Genomic DNA, 23,086 nt, shown 5'->3' with positions numbered 1-23,086 from the left:
AACAGGGGCATGCTGTATTTGCCATTTATTAAAATATTTTTATGTGAAAGTTTAAGAAACAAAGGGAGTTAAAGGAATTTCTGAAATTTACAAAATGTTTCTTTATCGTATAAGAAATTATATCTTAGTAGACACTTTTCGAAAGAGGACATACAGAAGGCCGAAAGACATATGAAAACCTGCTCAAAGTCACTAATTATACGAGAGATGCAAATCAAAACAACAGTGCGTTATCATCTCACACCTGTCAGAATGGCTATCATCAACAAATCAACAAACAACAAGTGTTGGAGAGGATGTGGAGAAAAAGGAACCCTTCTGCACTGCTGGTGGGAATGCAGACTGGTGCAGCCACTGTGGAGAACAGTATGGAGCTACCTCAGAAGACTAAAAATGGAACTCCCATTTGACCCAGTGATCCCACTACTAGGAATATATCCCAAGAAACCAGAAACGCCAATCAGAAAGGATATATGCACCCCTATGTTCATAGCAGCACAATTCACCATAGCTAAGATTTGGAAACAGCCTAAGTGCCCATCAGCAGATGAGTGGATTAGAAAACTGTGGTACATATACACAATGGAATACTATGCTTCGGTAAAAAAAAAAGGAACTCTTGCCTTTTGCAACAGCATGGATGGAACTGGAGAGCATTATGCTAAGTGAAATAAGCCAGTCAGAGAAAGATAAATACCACATGATCTCACTCATTTGTGGATTATAGAGAACAACATAGACTGATGAAAAGGGACAGACTCAAAGACTGAGAAACAGCAATCAGGCTATCAATCCCCAGAAGGAAAGTAGGGGAGGGCGGGGGTAAGGGGAAGAGATCAACCGAAGGACTTGTATACATGTATATAAGCCATACCAATGGACATGGACAACAGGGGGATGGGAGCATGAGTGTGTGTGGGGGGGAGGTTGGGGGTTAATGGGGGGGATGAGGACACATTTGTAATACCTTAACTAATAATAAAAAAAAAAAAAGAAAAAGAAATTATATCTTAGAACAGTAAGAAATAAAGATTAAAAATACATTGAGGTTAGAGTCATTTTCAGATTTTATGGTTCAATTTTAAGAACATTAATTCACTCTGTACTATCTACACTAATAAAAGAGAAACATGCAAATTAGCCATCACTCCATCACTCCACCACTCTGCTACACCCTCCAGCCAATCAGAGCGACTATGCAAATTAACCCAACAAAGATGGCGGTTAATTTGCATATGTAGGCACAGAGTAAAGACTGAAGACAACTGAAGATGGTGGTGGCCACGGAGTTGGAATGAGCAGGAGGCTTGGGTTGCTCCCAGCAATGGAGGAAGCCAAGCTTCCCACCCGCTCTGGGCTCCGCTCAAGGAGGGGCTCGGGGCCTGGGTCGCCAGGGGAAACCCAGGCTTCCAGTCTGCCCTGGGCTCCACTCGAGGAGTGGGGGGGGGGGGGGGCGGGAAGGAGCCCTAACTGGTTTGGCTCAGTGGATAGAGCATCAGCCTGCGGACTCAAGGGTCCCAGGTTCGATTCCGGTCAAGGGCATGTACCTTGGTTGTGGGCACATCCCCAGTAGGGAGTGTCCAGGAGGCAGCTGATTGATGTTTCTCATTGATGTTTCTAACTCTCTATCCCTCTCCCTTCCTCTCTGTAAAAATCAATAAAATATATATTAAAAAAAGGAGGGGCTGGGAGCAGCCAGAGTGGAGAAGCCAAGTCTTGCTGCTGTGGCCAGACTAAAGGCCTGGGTCCCAGGTGCCGGAGGAAAACTGGTGCCGGCAGCCAGGGGAAGGAAGGCCTATTGCATGAATCTTCGTGCAATGGGCCACTAGTCTATAATAATAAAAGCATAATATGCTAATTAGACCCCAAGCTGGGGCTGTGAGGGAAGCCTGGGTCCCGGGTGCCTGCTGGAGGCCAGAGGGAAACCCGGGTCTCGGGTGCCAGAGGGAAGCTGGTACTGGCAGCCAGGGGAAGGAAGGCCTACTCTTGCATGAAATTCGTGCATCGTGCCTCTAGTAAAAAATAAAATTATCGTGCTTACACTTCCACTCCTACCACTCTGTTTTTTCAGTTAAAGTATTATTTATATATCACGGAAATTTGTAGCATTTATATTTTGTTCTAAAACCATGATTTCACAGTTACATAGAGGTAATTTTTAAATTTAAATCAATTATATATCTACCACCAGGACTTTTAGCACAGCTTCTTTCTTATCTGAGTCCTTTATTTTGATTCACCTATTAACTAATGAGACATCATCATTAAATAGAGTTTTTTTCAGGAAGGGCATATATTTGTTGTATTCACTGCATTTTTGTATGCTTGAGAATCACTATATTTTTGAAGGATAGTTTGGCTGGGAATAAACTTCTCTGGTCATCTTTCTTTCCATAAAGCTTTGTACACGTTGCTCCACTGTCTTGTGGCAACTAATTGTTCTTAATACAGATTCTTTGTTTACCTCCTGGTTGCCCGAATTTCCTTAAGTGTTTTTATTTTTGTGTATGGGGTTTTTTGTTTGTTTGTTTGTTTGTTTTTAGTAGTTTGTGTTTTATAGTCTGAGTTTTTCCATGCTTGAGTTAGTTATAGTATTTTTCAGCCATCTTTTCTCAATCTGACTTGGTATATCAGTACATTGTACTTCTTTGGTACACACATTCATCTCTTCATTTATTTCAGAGAAATTTTCTGACATATCTATGTATACATGGATTTCCTTTTTCTATTTTCTCTCTGTATAATCTTCTGTCTGTCTCCTTCATGGGCCTTTACTATGATTAGCTCAAGTCTTTGGTCTGAGTCAATGATTAGATTTTCAGCCATGTTTATTCAGAACTAGAGGCCTGGTGCACGAAATTCGTGAACTGGTAGGGTCCCTAGGCCTGGCTGGCAATCAGGGCCTATCAGGGTCTGCTGGCTACTTGCCGGGGCCTTCTTTCTGGCTTCTGGCTGCCAGCCGGGGCCTTCCTTTGTTCTGCGCCACCCCTGGTGGTCAGTGTGCATCATAGCAAGCAATTGAACTGCTGGTCTTTTGGTCGAACTCCCAAGGGGACACTTTGCATATTAGCCTTTTATATAGATAGATATTGTTGTTTTTACTTTAGAATTAATTTTGTGATGGAGTTATTTTAATCCTTGGTTTGTTGTTTTATCTTTTTATCTTAGAGTTCTCTTTCATCGTACTCATGTTCTTAGTAAGTTATCCTATTACTCTGTTTCTGATTTTTAAAGTATGTTTTTCTCCCTTCCTCCTCCTTAATTTCCTTCTCCTTTTTAGCTCAGTTCATTTTTTCCCCCTGATATAATAAATTTATAGTTGTTTAGACACTTTTTTCCTTCATCTTGCTTGGGCTTAATATGGGTAGCTCTATCCAAATCTACTACTTGTTCTGTTATAATGCGCATGAATTCTCTTTGATTCCTTTTTTGTCTCTATTTTCAGTCACAGTTTGAGGCCATAGGTATTTTGTGCATTTGCTTTTCTATAGTTTGAGATTATGATAAGGATAGAGGAGGAGAACTTGGTTGGAGCTTTGAGCAACTTTTGTTAGAGAAAATGAGACCTGTTCTTTTAGCATTTTATTAATGTCCTACACCAGGTTTTGTGCTCCGTATTGGAGGATTTTTTCTTTTCTTATGGGAACTTTGAAGCTGATGATTCTATCAGGAAGAATAAGCCCCAGTTTTTCACTTTCCTAGCTTAATTCATTTCTTTCAATCAGCCATTTCTACCCCATGCAATTACCCTCCTATTCTCCACCAGGGCACATACATGGGTATTATTTTGCAACAGGGAAAGGGAATGATTAATGTTTAGTCTATTCTCTACAAAACTGGGGTATTAAAGAATATTCCCCAGCATTATTTCAGCTTAGCAGCTCTACCTCCAGGGGATGGAGACAAAATAGTAGATCTCACCAAACCATGTCAGAACCTTCTCTTTCCTTTCTTAACCAATACTTTCTGAAATTTATGGCAAAGGTGATATTCATGATAGTTCTCTTTCCTTGTTTGACTGCTGTCAGTGAGTGTTCGTATGTGTGTGTGTGTGTGTGTGTGTGTGTGTGTGTGTGTGTATGTGTGTTTTAACATTTGTTTTTCTTTTTACAGTTTACAGCTTTTCCTGCTATCTGTACCCAGGAGTTCCAGAGCCAGGCATGTTCAGTGTGAGGCATAGGTTGCCTTGGACCACAGTTATTCCCTTAGTGCTAAAACCAGTCCAGCAGCAGCTGAGTGACCAGCTTTCAGTGTTATAGGGGAGAGTCCTGATTAAGATCAATGTTGTAGCCCAACCTGTGTTGTTCAGGAGTTGAGCATCAACCTAAGAACCAGGAGGTCATGATTCAATTCTTGGTGAGGGCACATGCCTGGGTTGCGGACTTGATCCCCTGTGTGGGGTATGCAGGAGGCAGCCAATCAGTGATTTTCTGTCATCATTGATGTTTCTATCTCTTTTTACTTCTTCCTTCCTCTCTGAAATCAATAAAAAAAAATGTTTAAAAAAAGATGACTGTTGTACTAGATAGCCTCTAAATCACTCCAAACTCTTCAACTTTTATATTTACATTCACTAGGGCTCTGCCCCTTTATACCAAGGCTTGTAGAATACAGATTTTATCATTTAGTTACAGATGAGGTTATTTTAGGTAGTATTTTGCACCATAATTTCTCCTTTTTAATGAGTTAGGTGCATTCTGGAACTTCTGTAATTTGTTTCTGGTTTTAGAATTTCTGACGTTGAGGTGTATCATTGGGATGTGTTGGTCTATGTGTTGTGTACTGAGAATTAATGACTTATTTTATCCCCTTTGTCTTTTTCTTTATAAGATTATTAAAAGGCATTCAGGTCGTATTTGCTAGTGCTAATTTATTGTAAAACAGCTACCAGGACTTAAATATATATTCCAAGCCCCCCATCAACTTGGATATCTAGCAGTTCCCACTTGGTCTTTCTCTGGGCCTGGAATGTGCTCCTGCCATTGGCACTCCCGGGAAGCCTTCGCTGGAGTGGGAACATCATCATCATCAGACTGCAGAATGATTTAGTCTGGGATAGAGAGCTGTGCTTGCAGGGATTGCAGAACTCCAACACTTTACTCTTGAACCTCACTTTCAGAGTGTGTGATGGGTTTCATAGTAGATGGATCAGGACACTTATCCGTCTTCTATTTGACCTACAAAAAGGGTAATTACATGTGAGTCAACCTAGTAGTTTCTAGACAATAAAGCCATTTTCTCACCCAAACCCCGACCACCACGCCATCAAGCTCAGTAACTCAAGGGACTGCCAGATGCTAGCAGGTGCTTGCAAGTGAGGGCTGATCACTTTCCTTGTCCCTGGAAGACATGCCAGTCTGTTTTAGTACCTGTAAAGTGTGCACTACACATATAATTACCTGGTCCACAGCTCAGTGCTTTTGGATTAGGGAACTTGAAGCTTTTCCTCCTGTATTACATGGATAACTTTAGCCAGCATTAATTAAGCAGGTTCCTTGGTGATGGTGCATCATATTTCCCCTGTAGTACATATTATAGATTTTGGACCCCCTTGACTTAGAGACCACATTGACCACTCAACATTCATCCTTCTGGATGCTATGTACTTTTACATCCTCTACATTTTCCGTGATTTACCACCTCCTGGTCACCACTACCTCCATTAGAAATTGTTGTTGGTCAACCAAAAATGGTATAGTCCAAGGTAAGGAGGATATGCTACTTTCTGTTTACCCTTCAGATGTGCCCATAAGTAAAGGACCAAACTGGAAAATCCAAGAATCCTTTTACCATTTTCTTACCTGAAAGGGACTAGGAACAAGTGAAACCTTGAATTTAATCATAGATCCACCTTCATCATGGCATTTGTGGTTATAAATCTATCATCAAAATGTTTCCAGAACATTAGGGTTTTTCTCCTGGACTCTGCCAGTTATCAGAAGACACACCTGTCAGAGGATACTGACAGTGAAGAAACCTAGGCAAAGATCAGAAAGGGTTCATAACATCTAGAAGTTGGCCAAGCAGTGTTGGATCAAGCAGGCAAGCCTGACTATTTCACTTTAAAAGACCCCAGCAACTTTGAGATTTATTCATTAGCATCACTGAGCAACATGTCATAACAAAATAACAAACAAATTATTTATGAACGTTTATGTTTAGGTTTGAAATTCCATTATCTATTTCATTTGCTCCTGATTTTTTAGAATGAATTCAAATTTGAATATGGGCAGGGTCATTGATCAGTCTATCAGAAAGAACTCTAAATGACTCAGAAAGTTACTCTGAAAATGCATTATTCCCAGAGCCTGGAGCAAGGTGGCACCATTACTACCAACCTCACAGTGATTTCTGGTCATGTGTCTTTTCTTGGGGGAAAAAATTCTTCTGCCTTAATTATAGGTCAATTGTTATTTTTCCCTAGAGTATTGTAAAATGTTTTGCTATCAATTTTAAAATCATACCCATTCTCATGGTTTTTCTGAGGCATTTGAGATCTAAGTGGAACTTTCCACCTCCTTCTATTTCCTTTCAGTGTATTACATACTTAAATGATTTTCAGTAAAATTTATAATTTTGTTATAATTATGCTTGATAACATAATGCCGAGTAAAAATAATGTCAAAGAACTAAAAATATCCTAACTCCATAATTCATACACTTGGCTGCCTGAAAAAAAGTACAGTAATATAAATACCTTTTTAAATTCTCTCTTTCGTTGTGATTAACATTGTAGTTGTATGAACTATAGGATAAAACATGTCAATTTATTTTATTTTATTTTTTACATATTTTTATTGATTTCAGAGAGGCAGGGAGAGGGAGATAGAAACATCAATGATGAGAGAGAATCATTGATTGGCTGCCTCCTGCACGCCTCACATTGAGGATCGAGTCCGCAACCTGGGCATGTGCCCTTGACCGGAATCAAACCTGGGACCCTTCAGTCTTCAGGCTGATGCTATATCCACCGAGCAAAACCAGCTAGGGCTCAATTTATTTTAAATAATCAAAGAAACATTTCTTTACTACTTGATAATAGTGTTTAAGGAAAAAAGTGACAGAAGTAGAGTAATATTGAAGATTCCTACATTTTAAATAAACATAAATTCACTAGAATGCATCTTTTTATTTATTTATTTATTTATTCTTTTTTTTTTTTCTTATGCCCTTGACCGGAATCGAACCTGAGAACCTTCAGTCCACAGGCCGGCGCTCTATCAACTGAGCCAAACCAGTCAGGGCTAGAGTGCATCTTTATTCTCAGATACAAAATAATTTTTTTCATATTTTATACATTGTTTTGTTCTGATAAGTGTATATATTCAAGAATTTGAATACTGTTCTTTCTTCTGAATAGCATAATTTATGAGTGGTCAGAAATTTATGGTTGATTTTTCAGTTCTCTAAGAAAGATCATTATCAGAAAAAAAATTGAAACCTGTTGTTTAAATTAAAAGTAAATTTAATTTGTGTTTTGACTCTTAATTTGCAAATAGAGGATAAGACTTCTAAATCTTAAAGGAAAATAACTTCTGAAATTGAGTGCAGCATGCGTGTCTGGAGAAATGAATGCTATAGCTTTAAGATATGGTAGTCTGGTGATTCATTGCACGAAACAAGATCGGTTTGGAGCAGGCTCCTACTGTTAGCTTTTTTGAAGATGGATTCTCACGCCGAAAATAACACAACATATTCTAGATAACAGCAGTTTTTTCCACTGAAATCCACCAAAACTGAAGAAAAATCCAAGTGACTGTTCTTAGCAGCTGTGTGGCCTGGAGTTCACTGGGGAAGCTGGCTTCCTGCAGTCCCCTATTCATCACCTGCTTCAAAGACAGCCTGGCTGGCTATAGTTTGCAGGCCAGGTAGGGTGCCATTGTGCACAGTCTGGGAGGATTAGTATCAAAGCTGCGGCAACCAGGCCCTTGGTCTCCGGCTGCCATTCAGTCTTGCAGGGAGAGGCTCAGACTGGCCAAGGTCACAGTCTCCAGTGTGGAGTGGACTGGGAAAGGATCCTGAGAATAGAATGCTTTTTATGAAATCATGGCGCAAGCTTGCAGCACAGCAGGTGCCCTTCTGGAACACATAACATCTGTTTATGTTGGTATACCGTAGCTGACAATGAGATAATAGAGCTTTGAAATTTATCATTTTATTTTTAAAAAGACAACTGTATATACAATAATCCAGATGCGTATTTAGCTCCGATCTTTTATTTAAAAATCATAAAGAAAACTGACCGATTTAATTGCTGCTCATACGCTTATATATTTAAGCAAAAAGCAAAGCATACGGACTATTAACCATTTATAACCATTGCTGATCAGTAATGCCCAAATTCATGGGGAGGAAATACCTAGCATTCAACATAATTTTTTTTCAATATTCAGGCATTTGTGTCAACAGATTGCAGAAGGATTTACTGAATATGCCCAACTGTCTTGAATATTAGGAGATTTGGGTAAACCTTCCCCACTCCCCCCCAAAAATGAGAGTATTCAAGGGTGAGGTAATAATGACGCAAAAATAAAATTTTGAACTTGGTCAAATTAGGGAAAAATTAAGCTGTCCATGAGTTGTCATGACGACAAGGATGTTCTGTTGATGAACTGTCCTCCTCATTGTCCAATCAGATAGTAGAGCTGAAGCTGGAGCATGAACAGGAGAAGACGCACCTATTACAGCAGCATAACGCAGAGAAGGATAGCCTAGTCCGAGACCATGAACGGGACATTGAAAACCTGGAAAAACAGCTTCGCGCTGCCAATATGGAGCACGAAAATCAAATTCAAGAGTTCAAGAAACGAGATTCACAGGTAATTACCAATAATATTTGATAAAACGGGCATCTTTTTAAAAAGTCATCAGCGTTTCATGTTTTCTTATTATTCTTGTTGACGCACGCTGTTTGATCATTTGCAAAACTGACATATAAATGTGATTTTTTTTTTTTTGTTTTCTTCCCTCCACCCGGGCCCCCCCCTCTTGTTTTAAGGATGAATAAGGCTTTAACTACAGAAACCACAGGTAGCCAGATTAAAAATCCCATGGTGTGCTATAACTTGGCCCCTTTTTTATAATCTTGTCTCAGTTCCTTTCATGATGGATTTTTTAAAGGTATCTGCCCCTTACCCCCCCCCCCTCAGCCTTAGCAAATCCCTATGAAATATATCAGCCTCACTCCTTGCTTTTTGTTTTAATCTCTGTAGGTAATCAAGCAGCTGTTTTAATGTTTGCTTTTGCTTCCTAGTGTTGCTTTTTTCCCCATTAGACTCTATATCTGATTAGATCCCTCAGATGGTAATTGATAAAAATGACTCCAGCGAAAGGCTATTTCCCATCAGGTCTGTTGCTTTTTCCTTCGTGCACATACACATGCCTCCTAGCCTCCATCTCTGTCGTCCCTGTTGGAAGCCATTTGGCAGAATAACCCCCAGCTGTGGTAGCATTTGACTCTTCAGACTTACGGATGAAATGTGCACTGTCAGCATGAAAAATTATCTTTATAAATTTCAGATGAAAAAAATTCTTACTGAGTGTGTGTCTTTGTAGTGCAATACATTCTCTAGGGTACACAAGGTGGGGCAAAAGTCGGTTTACAGGAGTTTGTATGGGAAATAACACAGTAATTAATAAATAATAATATAAGAATAAACTGTGTTTTGTGTACTCATAACTAGAAACCTACTTGTGCCCCACCCTGTATATGATCAGAGGCCTTTAGTGTATCCTCTTGAGGTGATTGCTGTGAAATTTTATTGAAGAAAAATTGCAGAGCAATTGATAACAATAAAGAGATCATTTTATTTTCTGATACAGCCATATAATATACTAAGCTGAAATAGCTCTTTTCCCATTAAAATCTAACCATATTATCCATACCACACATAAGCTTCTTCCTAGTTATTCTTCCTCCCCAAATAATATAATTTTTGAACAATGAAGTAAACCTTCCATTTGTTTTCATATGTGTTTATACAAATTTATAATTATCTAAACATGAAAATACAACTGATTAAACAAGTTAATTTCTTGAATGGAGGGTGGGAGGCAGTAAAGCAAAGAATGGGAGTTATTGGTTATTTTTCATTTACCTTGAGTCTTTCACTTTCGGATAATGACTGGGCAATATAGATATACTCAGCACAGCCTTTTTTGTGTGTCAATAATCTACATTTACATGAAAATTATTTTCAACTTGTTTTATGGGGTTTGCTGACTAAGTATGTAGTCATTATAGTAGCCAGAGTATGAGAATACTCAGGCAGTTCCTAGGAAATAAATGGGTATTATATTTCTGCCACCATCCAATTACAGCTTTTATAAAATCTATGCTGATATTTTTATTGTTAGCCGTACAATTTGTTAAGAATATTTTCAAAATTCATTTCTCCTTCAGAGATGATACTAAGTCTACCATTGTCTTGTGTGATGTTAGAGTTGTGAGTCAGTGTGGTGCCTGTGTGCCAAGTAAAATTGAATAATTGATACAATAAAATCCATTAATTTATATCACTTACTACTATTTTAGTGGTGTTGTAGAAAGCCAACACAAGTGGCAGCCAAATTTAGTGGAAATCTTTGTGACTTTGGCATATGTCATATCTGCCATGTATAGGGTGCGGTCCATCCAATGGTAACAAAAGGGAAATTTTAGAATTGTCCCATATAATTAAGGGACAGTATAATAAGGTTATTAATTGAATTTCTTCTAATTGAAATATTAAGTATGAGGACCATGTGACTTCTTCAAATGCTATATTATACATAGGATTATGTTTCTCATATTTTGCGTCTTTCTTGAAACAATTGGAATTGCTGTCCTGGGAATGCTAAGAAGCAATGGAAACGGGCTAAATGCATTCTTGATCAAAATGAAAAGGATTACTATATAAGTTACATAATTAGTTAATTTTAGAGAATATGTTTTTTAAAAACTTTATCAATGTTATATTTTTAAAAATCTTATCATATATGCCAAAATGATAATGCTTTGCAATTATTTTTGGTTATTCTTTGAGGCTATTGTTTCAGTTTCCTTCAGATAAGCCTAAATTTCCCAAATATATCTTGTCATGATTGTGCTCTAAATAATCTCATGTATAATGCCTTTTCAGTCCTGAATTCCATTCCTAGATCTCAAAAAGACAAAGTGGGCATATATTTTTTAAAATAGATCTTTTTTCAAGTCACTATTTTGTGGTTTGATGCAGAACAAACACAGGTGTCTTAAATATTGGATTGTCTGATTTTTAATTTTAGTTCCAGAGAGATTTGATTTTCAGTTCACGTTTGGCTGCTTCCGTTAACAATGGAGGCCATTTTGTAGAAAGGACTAGTTGAAATACTGAACCACAGAGGACCCGTGGAATAGCTACGTGGATACTATGGCTTTGTTTGCTGCTTTTCTTCCATCAGATTGTAGAGTACATACAGTATATGAAAAATTGTATACTAAATATATGGTATACTTTTGGCCTTTCTAAAGGTTTGATATATTGCATATTGATAATCAAATCATTATTATATAGTTACCTACCATAAGGTGAATCATATACATCAACTAAGAAGTACTTTTTGGTGAATACGCTATATATAGGTTGGTTATTCAAGTAATTTCTGTTATAAAGAAATGATAAGATATAATAATGCAACTAAGGGCAATTAACCATTCCCTTCATTTTATTTGGTGCATTGAGCTAATTATTCTATGCACATATTATATTTATGTCATATGCCTTGATTTTCACTGCTGTGATTTGCTGAAATGCACATGAATTTACCGCCCGCATGTTTAGTCTGGTACCTACTTAAGGTCATAATGTTTGAGAAAAAGCATCTAGATCAGCAGATACCAACACAGAAATTCACAGCGTCAGTTTCTCGTTCGTCAGATCCCTCTTCTGGAAATTATTTTGAAGAAGGATTGGGTTGATCCAATCATGTTTTTAATACAAAGAACTTATTTTTTTAATTAAGATTCTTCTAGGAAACTTCTAACATGATAGTTCTGCATGTAATTCTTGCTTTGCTACTGAACTGCCATGCAATAAAAGAATTTCTACAATTTACCCCTTTGAATTAGAAGAAAAACAGGACATAGGTTCCTTGATCTCTTCATTGTTCTTTGAGGGCCTTGAACCATTTAGAGAATGCTTGATCTTTTATGTTTGTTGCCAAAGTGTCTGAGACTGTTACAGAGAACCTTTGTGATTCGCCCCAGAGGTGGTGTCACCATCTTAGGACAGTTGTCTATGAGGTACAGACAAAGCAAGGAGTCAGGGGACCACAGCTGCCACTGTGAACTACCATCAGTATAATGCAGATGGGTACAACAGACCTGAAGGTTATAGTGACATCTGAACATATAGATTTTGTATCTAGTAAGAGGGGTCCTGCCAGACATTGGCATCTCATGCCTTTGTGGATTCCCTAAATTGAGAATTATGATTCTAAGAGAAACAACTTTTACAAAATAGTGGACAGATCACCTTGATTTTGCCATATTGGTTCACAGTAAAGTGGCTGCACCTATTACTGATTCTAAAATGTGGTGTTTTCAGAAAAGCTTTTCTTCCTCTCTTCTGTTTACCAAAAAGTTTTTCAAAAAAGTGAAAACCATTTTAATTTTTAAAATTATATCTCAATAATATTATTTCACATGAATTTGGGAATCTGGGTACAAGATCAAAGTCTCCATTAATGAACTGAGTGTGGGTGTGTGCAGTGGATTAACACTAGCTATTATTCTTTCAAGATAGCCTAAGGACAAATTTAACAAGATGGATGTTCTGAACACTGGGCTTTTTGGGGGAAGCATTTTTCTATTGAAAATACTTGATTTTAATTTCTTTATATGCCAGCTACTTTCAAAAAGTATTTGAGAAGCAGCATTTTATGATAAATACATGCTTAGACAGGTAAAATATAATTGAAAATAATTAAGCAATAAATGATATTAACCACATCAGAAAATCCATACTTTAAAAAAATGCTTCAGTTAAGTACAAGTTTGAGCTCTGAGCTTGACTAGAAGCCATAGCAAAAAGGAAAACATGGTGAATTATGTGATTCTAATTATCTAATGAAAAAAATCATACCAGTTCATGTTTTTCTTTTCCTAGCTCTCAATTTAGAGAGAAAATTTTGATACGAGACTTAAAATAAAGGACACTGACTAATATAACTGATTATGTTCTCTATGTGTTAAAACATTTGGAAATAAAACCTGGTGGGAAAACCTTAGGTTCTTTAATTACTTTCAAAAATATAATTATTAGGTTTTATTTTTATATGCCAAACTTTTACTTTAATTTATTGAGAATTTAGTTATTCTCAACATCAAACAACAACTACTTTGAAAGATCCAATTTTTAGATACTTAAATAAAAAGAAAGCATATTTTAAGTCACAAGCCTAGCAAACTCTAGCAGTATTATTATGTTACTTCCAGAAACCCTTACAAAATGTCTGGAGGAAGAAAAAACTAGGAACATGGCTGAGCTTGGAAAAGGTTTAAAAGTTAATGCCCTGATGTTAATTTCCCAGTGTGTTAGTACTCTCTCTTTTATCTCTGATTCTCTTGTCCTTGGATTGATAATATGGAAAACTATATGAAATAATAAAATCAAGTGGTAATTTGGTCCAGGAGTGTAGAATATTTGTACCAGTACTGAAATGGTTCACATCCTACCTACATAACCAAAACAGTATTTCATCATCAATATTTACTCACTAATAGCATTTGTTTGGTTTTGAGGTAGTAAATATTTTTATTTCTTTGGGTCAAACTGGACTGATTGCTTGGATAAAGCAAACTATATAAACTGTATCCCCCCCCCCCCCCCCAATGTAGTGAGGCTGTTGCTGTTAGCATAGCCCTGCTTTGTGTTCCCTGCTTCTCCCTAGCGACACCACAGTCACATCAGAGTGGCTGCCTGGCCTTCCAGCTGTGCACACACCACGCTTTGATACTCATCCCCTGGCACCCTGCGTTATTTGGAGGAGTGGAATTCAGTGGGTTTTAAGTATTAAGTGGGATTTGCTGCAATGTACATAATTTTTCTATTTTTAATTGAATGTATTGGGGTGACATTGCTTAATAAAACCATACAGGTTTCAAGTGCACAGTTCTGTAATAATCATCTACACACTGAATCATGTGCTCACCACCCAGAGTCTAGTCTCCTTCCGCCACCATTTATCCCCCTTTACTCCTTCTACTCCCCACTCTCCGCTTTCCCTCTGGTAATCACCATACTGTTGTCTGGGTCTATGGGTTTGTTGTGTTTTTTGCTTAATTCCTTCACCTTCTTCATATGTTTAATGTCAGACATTAGAAGAGTTGGTGGGAAAATGTTTTGAACAATTCACTTTAGTATTTCACAAATAATGGACTTGTGGTAAAACCACACATTACAATTTTTAATTTATTTTCTTTAGATGACGTTTCATAGCATCCTTGGAGTGCATAGAATTAAGATAGCCCAGGAGCTTTCTGTGTACATTTAACATATAGAGGTTTTCCTAACTAAGCCACTTTTAAAAGCCTGTGGGGGAAATATTGTTTTTCTGACATCAAAAGCAGAGGGATACAGAATTTTCCAAATAGGACCAAAGTCCTTCTTCTGTTTAGACATAGATGCTCGGATGGGAAGATCTCATTTTATTAGTAGTGATGTGTCTAACATTACATATGAATTCAATATGTTTTGTATTCATATATTATTATATGTATTACTATGTATAAGAATACTATTTCTTAGCTACATAACTAGGAGAAAATATAGGAAGATGCCCTTTCAGGTAAAGTTTACATTTTTTTGTAGGTCACCAGTTTTCTTTTTCCATTATAATTCTATAATTATTTTGATCTTATAAACACAAGATTAGCATATTTACCTATAATTAAACTATTTTAAATAATTCAACTTGGTCCTCATTGTGGAGGAAATTATATTAAATTTAAAAAGCAAAAAATAATAGGCTGAGCTCAAGAAACTGATTTCTCTAAGAATGATCCATTTGCAGAAGTATTATACAGTGTATCTTTGGTCCTGTGCATATTTTTTAAATGTGGCAGTTACCATGGAAACCACATTCTATGGCATGTGGTCCACTTTCAGATAAAGAATATTCTTTTTAAAGACAAACCTTCCAAATAACATATAAAGTATTCCCTTTGAATTAGCAACCTCATGTCAATTAATAATGCTTGCTTTAAAAATCTATCTTTTGTTCTCATTCTACTTAATAGGTTTCTTAGAAATATTAATATTGTTCTTGAAGGAGCAATAATTCAATGCTGGAGATACTGAAAATAGGGGATATAATGTGATAACTGCAGTGGTGAAAATTGGGGAGACTGCAGGGGAATACCAGCCTTTGTATACACTGTGTTCTGCCAGACAAGGAGCTTCTAGCTAGCTACATCTAGTGTCTAAGCATCCAGCAATAAAATAGTCAGATAAGTAATCTAAAGAGATGAGCACATCCAATTATTTTCACTTTACAGATAAAGGGCCTGTGGCTCAAGGACATTCTCTTGCTCAAGGTCACAGGACTAGCAAGACAGGGCGTCTTAATCTTAATTCAGTATTCTTTATCTCACAGCCTCTCTCAGGAAAGACTGTAGAGTTTTCAGAGACTCAGACAGGGCAAAAAGGAACAGGGTTCTGTGTGCATGTCTGCCTCGCATGGAGGCAGACACTGGTGCTCTTTGTTCCCCATGCTGAGATTCCCATCACAGCTTGCTTTGCTTTTCGTGATTTGCCATCCTTGGTGTTGCTGCAAAGTCATAATTGAATCATGCTGCTTGCATCCCAGTAAGCAGTACCTTCTAGAACCACACTGAATTTTTACACTTATGTGTTTACAGCAGCAACAACAAGTATTTAATATGCTTACTGTGCGCCATGCTCTCTGGTAGGTTTGTTACATTGCATCATCCCATTCAATCTTACCAGTACCCTATAAGGATTGTATTTCCCATGGAAACTCTGTTTTGACCTTCTTACATGGGTCAGAAGATGACCACATGTATTTCCAATTTATTGGGAAAAGATTCAGAAAACAAGTAAATTGCCCAGGGTTATATAACTAGTGGTTAATGTAGCTGAGACTCAAGGCAAAGGCCCAGGCCCCATAAGCCTGCTTAAGTATGAGCTCGTTGTCTCTGAATTTCATTTATTCTGCAAAAATGCCATTACATTTTCAATTTTGGGTTGTTAATACATTGCTAGATTTATAATACTGATACCCATAACTCAGACCGTATAAATCCAAATCAAGTTGCCACCAATAGTTTGAACCTTTCTCCAAAGCCATGAGCCAGGGCTAATTAAACTCTAAAGAGTTATGTATTTCTTAACATTTTATTTGAAATAGAATTCTTTCCCACAGATTTCAGAATTTATAGATTGGAAAAATGAATATTTTGTTTTAAATAGATTTGCTTTATGTTTTCACATTATCCTCTACTAGAGGCACGGTGCACAGATTCGTGCACCAGTGGGGTCCCTCGGCCTGGCCTGCGGACATCCCCCAAGGGGTCCCAGATTGCGAGAGGGAACAGGCCAGGCCGAGGGACTCCAGCAGTACATGATCAGGGCAGGGGAGGGCTCCAGGGCATGTCTGGCCCATCTCGCCCAATCCTGATCAACTGAACCCCAGCAGCAAGCTAACCTACCGGTCAGAGCGTCTTCCCCTAGTGGTCAGTTTGCATCATAGTGACTGGTTGAATGGTGGAACAAATGGTTGGACAAAAGCCTAAGATGCTAAATGTCTGACCATTCGACTGTTCGACAATCGAGGGACCCCACTGGTGCACGAATCTGTGCACTGGGCCTCTAGTTACTGAAATAAGAAGGTATGTCCTGAACAAGACTCTAGTAATCTTTTAGGTCAATGGGGGTCTACCATATGAATCTCTATAAAAATTGCGTAGGAATTTGCATTTAGTACTGGTGAATAGGGTTTGTTGTGAATGGTTTATTATGGGTGAAGGTCTGTTATAGGCACATATTAATTTGGAATATTACATATGACCCATTCATTTTATGGAATGAATCTTTAAGTCTCAAAGACCTCAATGTCAGTATTTTCCCCCTAAAGAAGCCCATGTATTTTGTTTCATTGCATGACAACAGATAATAAAAAAACTTTCAGAAGTGAGGTCAAGTAAGTTCAAGCATAGAGACTTTCTCAATAGTAATACAAGGAACAATTAGAAAACATGATTCTTTTAGAATCCTCAAAAACAAGGTAATGTTGATGTAAATTTGGCTTAATTGTAGAGTTATTTTAGTCGAAATGGAAAGTTTTCAGTTGAATTCATTTTTTATATAAAACACTCCAGAGATAAATCTTTATTCCACAGGCTGAATGTCAGTCCCATTGACATGAGGAAGAATCCAGTCAGTTATTTTTAGCGTATCGCTCTTGCTTCTCCTCTTCACCCTGGCCTCAGTGTAATTACTAAGAATGTTGGCAGAAATTACCTTTAAGGAAATATTGGGTGAATAACAACTCTCCTTCCTTGATGTCTTCGAAAAGTCATCTTTGTCTTTCTGACTCAGCCAGTTCTTTAAGGGACATCTCTGATGTCTTTATTTGTATATTCGAGGTGATTTTTTGTGACAGAGAGGTTGAAGCCCACGTGCAAGAAATGATTGGCCAAATGATGATTCATCCCATGTTCAAAGGGCTGGCAAATTGAAGCTTATTACACTGTCATTCTGTCTTCCATTCAGAACTAATTGGAATCATGCCTGGTTGCATGAAACTAAAGATATTTAACACCTGAGTGTTTTTCATGAGAAAAAATGACAGGGATTGATGTCAGAGAGACCTTGAACTCCTGTTTGGGGAAGAGAGCGAGGCTATTACATGAAAATAATAGTCTGCATTACATGAAAATAATAGTCCGTTTTCAAACTACTTAACATTTGTGTGCAGAAAACATTTGAAAAATATTGTCATCAGGAGGAAACCTTTCAATAATAAAAATTGGCCTAGTTGATACCTAAAGCATTGAAATTGGTAGATTAATGTGAACCCTGAGATAATGTTTTTCAGTTGAAACAAATATTAAAATTCAATGAAAATTATTTTTCTTGTTTGAAAAATTATTTTAAATTCCTCTCGAGTAATTTTGGGTATTTGTATACTGGAGGTTGGGGAGAGATTACAAGAAATCAGAAAGAAACAATGCACAATTAGACTTGCAAGGTTTGAGAACGTGCATTATTTTTCTGGCTCATTTTGATTTGTTTTGTTTAGATGTGAAATCAAGGCCTGAACTTAGTAGTTATATTTGAAAGTGAGTTAATGAGTTAATTCCTTAGAGAATGAAGTTGGCTGAGGTATGTGGCATGGGTCTGGGATCTCTTTCCTTGTTAGTGGGGCCTTGGCAATGCAGCATTAGTCTCGAGGTGTATGTGTGTGTGCGCATGTGTGCATATTATCGCTCTGTGGTCCAGAGGAGCTTTCAGTAAACATGGAACCAATAGTCCAGCCAGGCCTACCATCTCAAAACAAGGGAATTTTCTAGTAGAAGTACTTGAAAGTGCAGGTCTTTAAAAAGGTTAAAATTAAACTAGTGATTCATTCATCTTAAGTTTGCTCTTTAAGTCAGTATTTATTAATGAAACAAACCCCAGATCCCTAAGGTCAAGTGGAACCTTATTTATTTTGTTATTTGCAAAGATGTCATTTAATGTACAAAATGCATGTGTTCACCAAATGTTTTCTGAAAACATTTTTTTGTAATGTAAATGCTATCCTCACTTGTTGGGCAAATTTTATAATGGCTCCAGATAAAATAATGTTGGCGTGCGCAACGAGAGAAGTAGAGTGTGAGGGTTGAAAACTTTTTGTTCTTCAATTATTCAAAAACGACTGCCAAAGCTGTCATAGACGAAAGCCATGAGTTGGGGAGGTACAGTGTGTTCTCTCACTGTGGATGTCAATCCTGAGAAATGCAGATGTGCAGATGCTGGTCAGACTCTGGGAAACGTGGAGACACGCACTCTTGTACTTCTCCCTCTCCAGCCTTCTCTAGTGACATGCAGTGAGCATCAAGGTCTAATCTAGTGCCATAAAGTTGGTATTTCCTAAAAAAAAAACATTCTCCAATTCAAAAATGAGGATTTCAACTTGAATCTCATTGTTCCATATTGATACCGACAAAATGGAACTGTGTACTTGAACATCTGTATAATTGTGACTCTCAATAATATATAACTCAAGTTTACTTCCACATAAGTTTTCCTATCTGTAAAACTTGGGTAGAATTCTGTATGGGGTATTGCCTAAGACATAGACTTTATTCAACTAGATTTATTTATTCAATTAAAACTTTTTGAGTGCTGCTTGATGCCAGGCCCTGGGGCCAGTTGCACACCTTAGGAGGTGCTTTTCCCATCCTGGTGTGGCCCCAGAGTTATGTAGGGCATGGCCTATATGGCCTTAAGAGGGATTCCTGCTGTGGGGACAGCAAAGACCAAGGTAGATTGGTTCTCTGCTCCAAAGAAACATCCACTTGAATTGGGGAAGACAGATGATAGCACACAAGAACCAAAGGAACGGAGAGCATCGCGAAGCAGTGCCGGTAGGTGGAGAAGTAGAGTGGAGAGATGGGACACAGGGACAGATGATTGTGCCGGCTGGCTTCAGAGAAGGCTCTCCAAGGAAGCGCTGTGTAAGCTGGGGGGAGTGGGGGGGAAGCCAGCCAGCCCGAGGGAACATGGGGGCAGAGGCTCTGTAGGAGGATAAGAGGTGTGCAGGAGAAGTGAGAAGGGAGGCCTGTGTGGCGTGAGTGTGGCAGGTGCAGGGCAGGGAGGGCCTTTGAGGAGTTGGATTTGATTTTAAATGTGATTGAAAGACAGAGGCTTTTAAGCACTAAGGTGGCATGATCTGACTCAGATGTTTAAAAGGCCATCGCGGCTGCTGCGTACCGTCCTGGATGCCTGTGTGACATACATATTTGAGTCAATGGGACCTGCTGCTGGGTTAAGTGTGGGGAGTGAGGCAGAGAAGAGTTCTCTAAAGTCTGGGTTTGAGCAGCTTGATAGATGGTGGCATTAAATATGAGATGACTAGGAGGGAATAAAAGCAAAGGCAAGCATTCTGTTGTTGACAAGGCTAAGTTTGAGCTACATCTTAAACATCCAGATGGAGATGTGCCAGGCAGGCAGTTGGATATGCAGGTCAAGATTCCAGAAAAGTGAATTTGGATGTCATTGGCTCATAATTAAAGTATGGACCCGGATACAGTTACCCATTTCTTACCCAATGTGAAGACACAGATGCTGACTTGAGGTCAGGCTCCACCCCTTCCTGGCTCTGTCAACCCAAGTCACTCACTTTCTGTCTCCTGTCATCATTTTCCACATCTGTAATGTTCATTCATTCCTTGGGTGTCATTGGTTGAGCTCCTAATTGTGTCAGGCACTATGCTAGACCTTGGGATATTAAAAAGGGAGCAATCCCCCCTTCAGCTTAGAGGCTGTTGGGGACAGGCCTTGTGCATCTGTCATAAAGGGGGGCGATATGATTTGTATCAACAGAGAGGAAAGGAGGCCCGCCTTTACCATAGACAGGGCACATCTTACCACACATCAAAGGCTGTGCAGCAGAGAAGACAGTAACACCCCTGATCAGAAGGACAAGCTATCCAGGCCCTCAAGTCCCCACAAGGGCATCTTTTTACCAGTTATACCCTCTGAGTGGGTGGTGATTTAATCAGGCCTTTTAAGATACTTTCTTCACTGTTCTGTGGCAGGAGGGAAATCAATACCCTCCCTTCCCCTTTCTACCCATGGAACCTTCACCTACATGCCTGCCTGACCCACCAGATGTATAAGGAACTGTAAAACCACCAGCATGAAGTGGACATTTACAGTCCGTGCCTTCTCCAGTGGGCCCAGCGTCCAGGCCTTCTGCAGTTCCAGGCATTTATGTAGCAAGTGCAGGAAAGTGATCAAGGTGCTTTGGTTCTGAGTGAAGACATGGCAGTCATGTGGTGTGGGGACATGGGGTCTGAGAAGGTGTCCAGAAAAGGTTGCATTAAAGGAGCTATCATATGCATTGAGTTTCAAAAAAGAGTATATATTTGCTATGCAAATTAGACTAGGAAAAGCATTCTTAAAGGAGTGGCATGCTCAGTCCCTGGGGACGCTTTATACCGTGTGGAGCGGTCTGGCCCGGAGCCGTTGAGCATGGTCTTCGTGTGGGGCTCATACTGTCCATCTCTGCTGCCACTTCTGCCTCTTCCCTTCTCCACCACAGTGTCCTGCTGGTGACACTGGTTGCCCCCTCTGGTCATTATTTGAAATAGGATTCTCGCAAGTGGGGCCCATTAGGACATAGGAAGAAAAAAAACAAAACAAAACAGAACTTCTATTTATGTATGTTTGTATTAAATCTTTTAAAAATACCTGTTTGTGCAAATTTTATAAGTTACATAATGCATGAATATGGTAGTGTTACAGACTTATGCATATGCACACTGGTTACATGCCCTGATTTTTATGATATGTGGGTCTAATAAAACGTTTAGAGATCATAACTGTAAACAGTCAGAAGTCAGAAGGATTTTCAGCAGAGGATTGAGGACTGGAAGTCAGCGAGGCAGGAGGCAGGTGACTGGTGAGCAGTCATCCCAGTGAGAGATGATCAGAGACTCAGTGGAGTCGCTGACAGGGAGGGAGAGAGGAGACTTGGAGTCGCGGTTTGATGTGCCACCGGACACTTAGCTGTCGGTGTCACTTAGGCGAGTGGAAATACAGAACTAGAGTTCAAAAGAGGGCTCTCGCTTGGAAATAGAGATTTGAGGTCACCTGGACGGATGGTAATGGATACCAGCGGGGAAGATGAGCTCTCCTGAGGAGGGGGTAGAATGAGAAAAGATGAGGCTCAGTGCCTGAGGGAAGACGGAGGACATAGCGCTGGACAGGAAGACTGAGAAAGTGGGTCAGGAGTGAGAGGAAGAGAACTAGGAGAAAGTGGTTTGCAGGAGCCAGGAGGGAAAACAGCAACGAGACCCAGCTCCTGGACTGTTGTGAGAAATGGAAATGGGCAAATAGTTTTGAATCACCCTATAGATGTTCGTTTATTTATCTTACTATGTGAACTGTGGCCACACAACCTAGACAGACTACTGCACCAAAGAACAGTCCTCAGTTGGACATGGACTTTGCAATCAGGGAGCCCATTTCAGAGATGGGAAGCCTGAGGCCCAGGTGAATGAAGCACTCGGGCACTTAGTGGCCTAGTCAGGCATGGTTTGCAGGCAGTGCTGAGCCAGGCTTCCTTAGTGATTGGGCAGGACCAGCGACCCGCACAGCCCAGCGCCTTGGGTCCAACTGCCATCTCTGGGAGCAGTGAGGGTCAGGGTCCCCGAGATCCTTGTCAGGGGCACCCACAAAGGTTTCCTAGCTCAGCTGGAGAAGCAGCCGTCCATTGTCAAGTCACCCAAGGAGGCAAACAGAGCCAGATATTGCCTGGGCCTGTGTAAGAGCCCAGAGTGTGAGGGTCTGAGGTCAGAGGGAGAACATATCTAGTCCAGCATCAGCCACCAGGAGAAAGGAGATCACAGGGGCTCTGAAGCTGCCCCCAGAGGCCGGATTCTCAATGAGTCACCAGGCTGTGAGAAGCTCCCACTCTGAACAGTCTGCCACATGCCTGGATCCGCCAGCTACAATGCTTGAAATACCTCTAAGTCGAATTTCTCTGGACTGACACTCTCTCTTGCCTTTTCTTTATTTGCGGCACTTGCCTTGACCAGGTGACTCATGCCTGCATTTAAAAATTCGAAATAAATATGAACAATAAAATGAATTTTGGAATCGGTAATTCATGAACACTTTTAAAGTTTAAATGATTAAAGAGGTATGGTAAGAAGAACGAATGATTTCTTTCAAGATGGAACAATATCTCTAAGGATTGCTTCATTTATCTCTTGGTTCATTCTTTATCTGTTGTGTATATACATTCATGTAGCAGTCACAGTGCTAAGAAGAGGTATAAAAACACAGGACGAAGTCCTCCCCTGGGAGAGTTCACAGCCTTGCCAGGCCGTTCA

General features: G+C 39.2%; 1 protein-coding gene across 1 annotated transcript in view; it reads left to right on the top strand.

Moving 5' to 3' along the window:
* CEP112 (centrosomal protein 112) overlaps positions 1 to 23,086 on the top strand; it is a 300,119-nt gene that overhangs the window by 132,042 nt on the left and 144,991 nt on the right. Inside the window, exon 20 of the mRNA XM_036341573.1 lies at positions 8,637 to 8,819. Coding sequence (XP_036197466.1) covers positions 8,637 to 8,819 — 183 coding nt within the window. The remainder of the gene's footprint in view (positions 1 to 8,636; positions 8,820 to 23,086) is intronic.

This window comes from Myotis myotis, unplaced genomic scaffold (genome assembly GCF_014108235.1).
Source record: "Myotis myotis isolate mMyoMyo1 unplaced genomic scaffold, mMyoMyo1.p scaffold_m19_p_17, whole genome shotgun sequence".
NCBI lineage: Eukaryota > Metazoa > Chordata > Mammalia > Chiroptera > Vespertilionidae > Myotis > Myotis myotis.
Note: the sequence above shows the minus strand (reverse complement) of the source record. Positions and strands in the feature narration are given on the sequence as shown.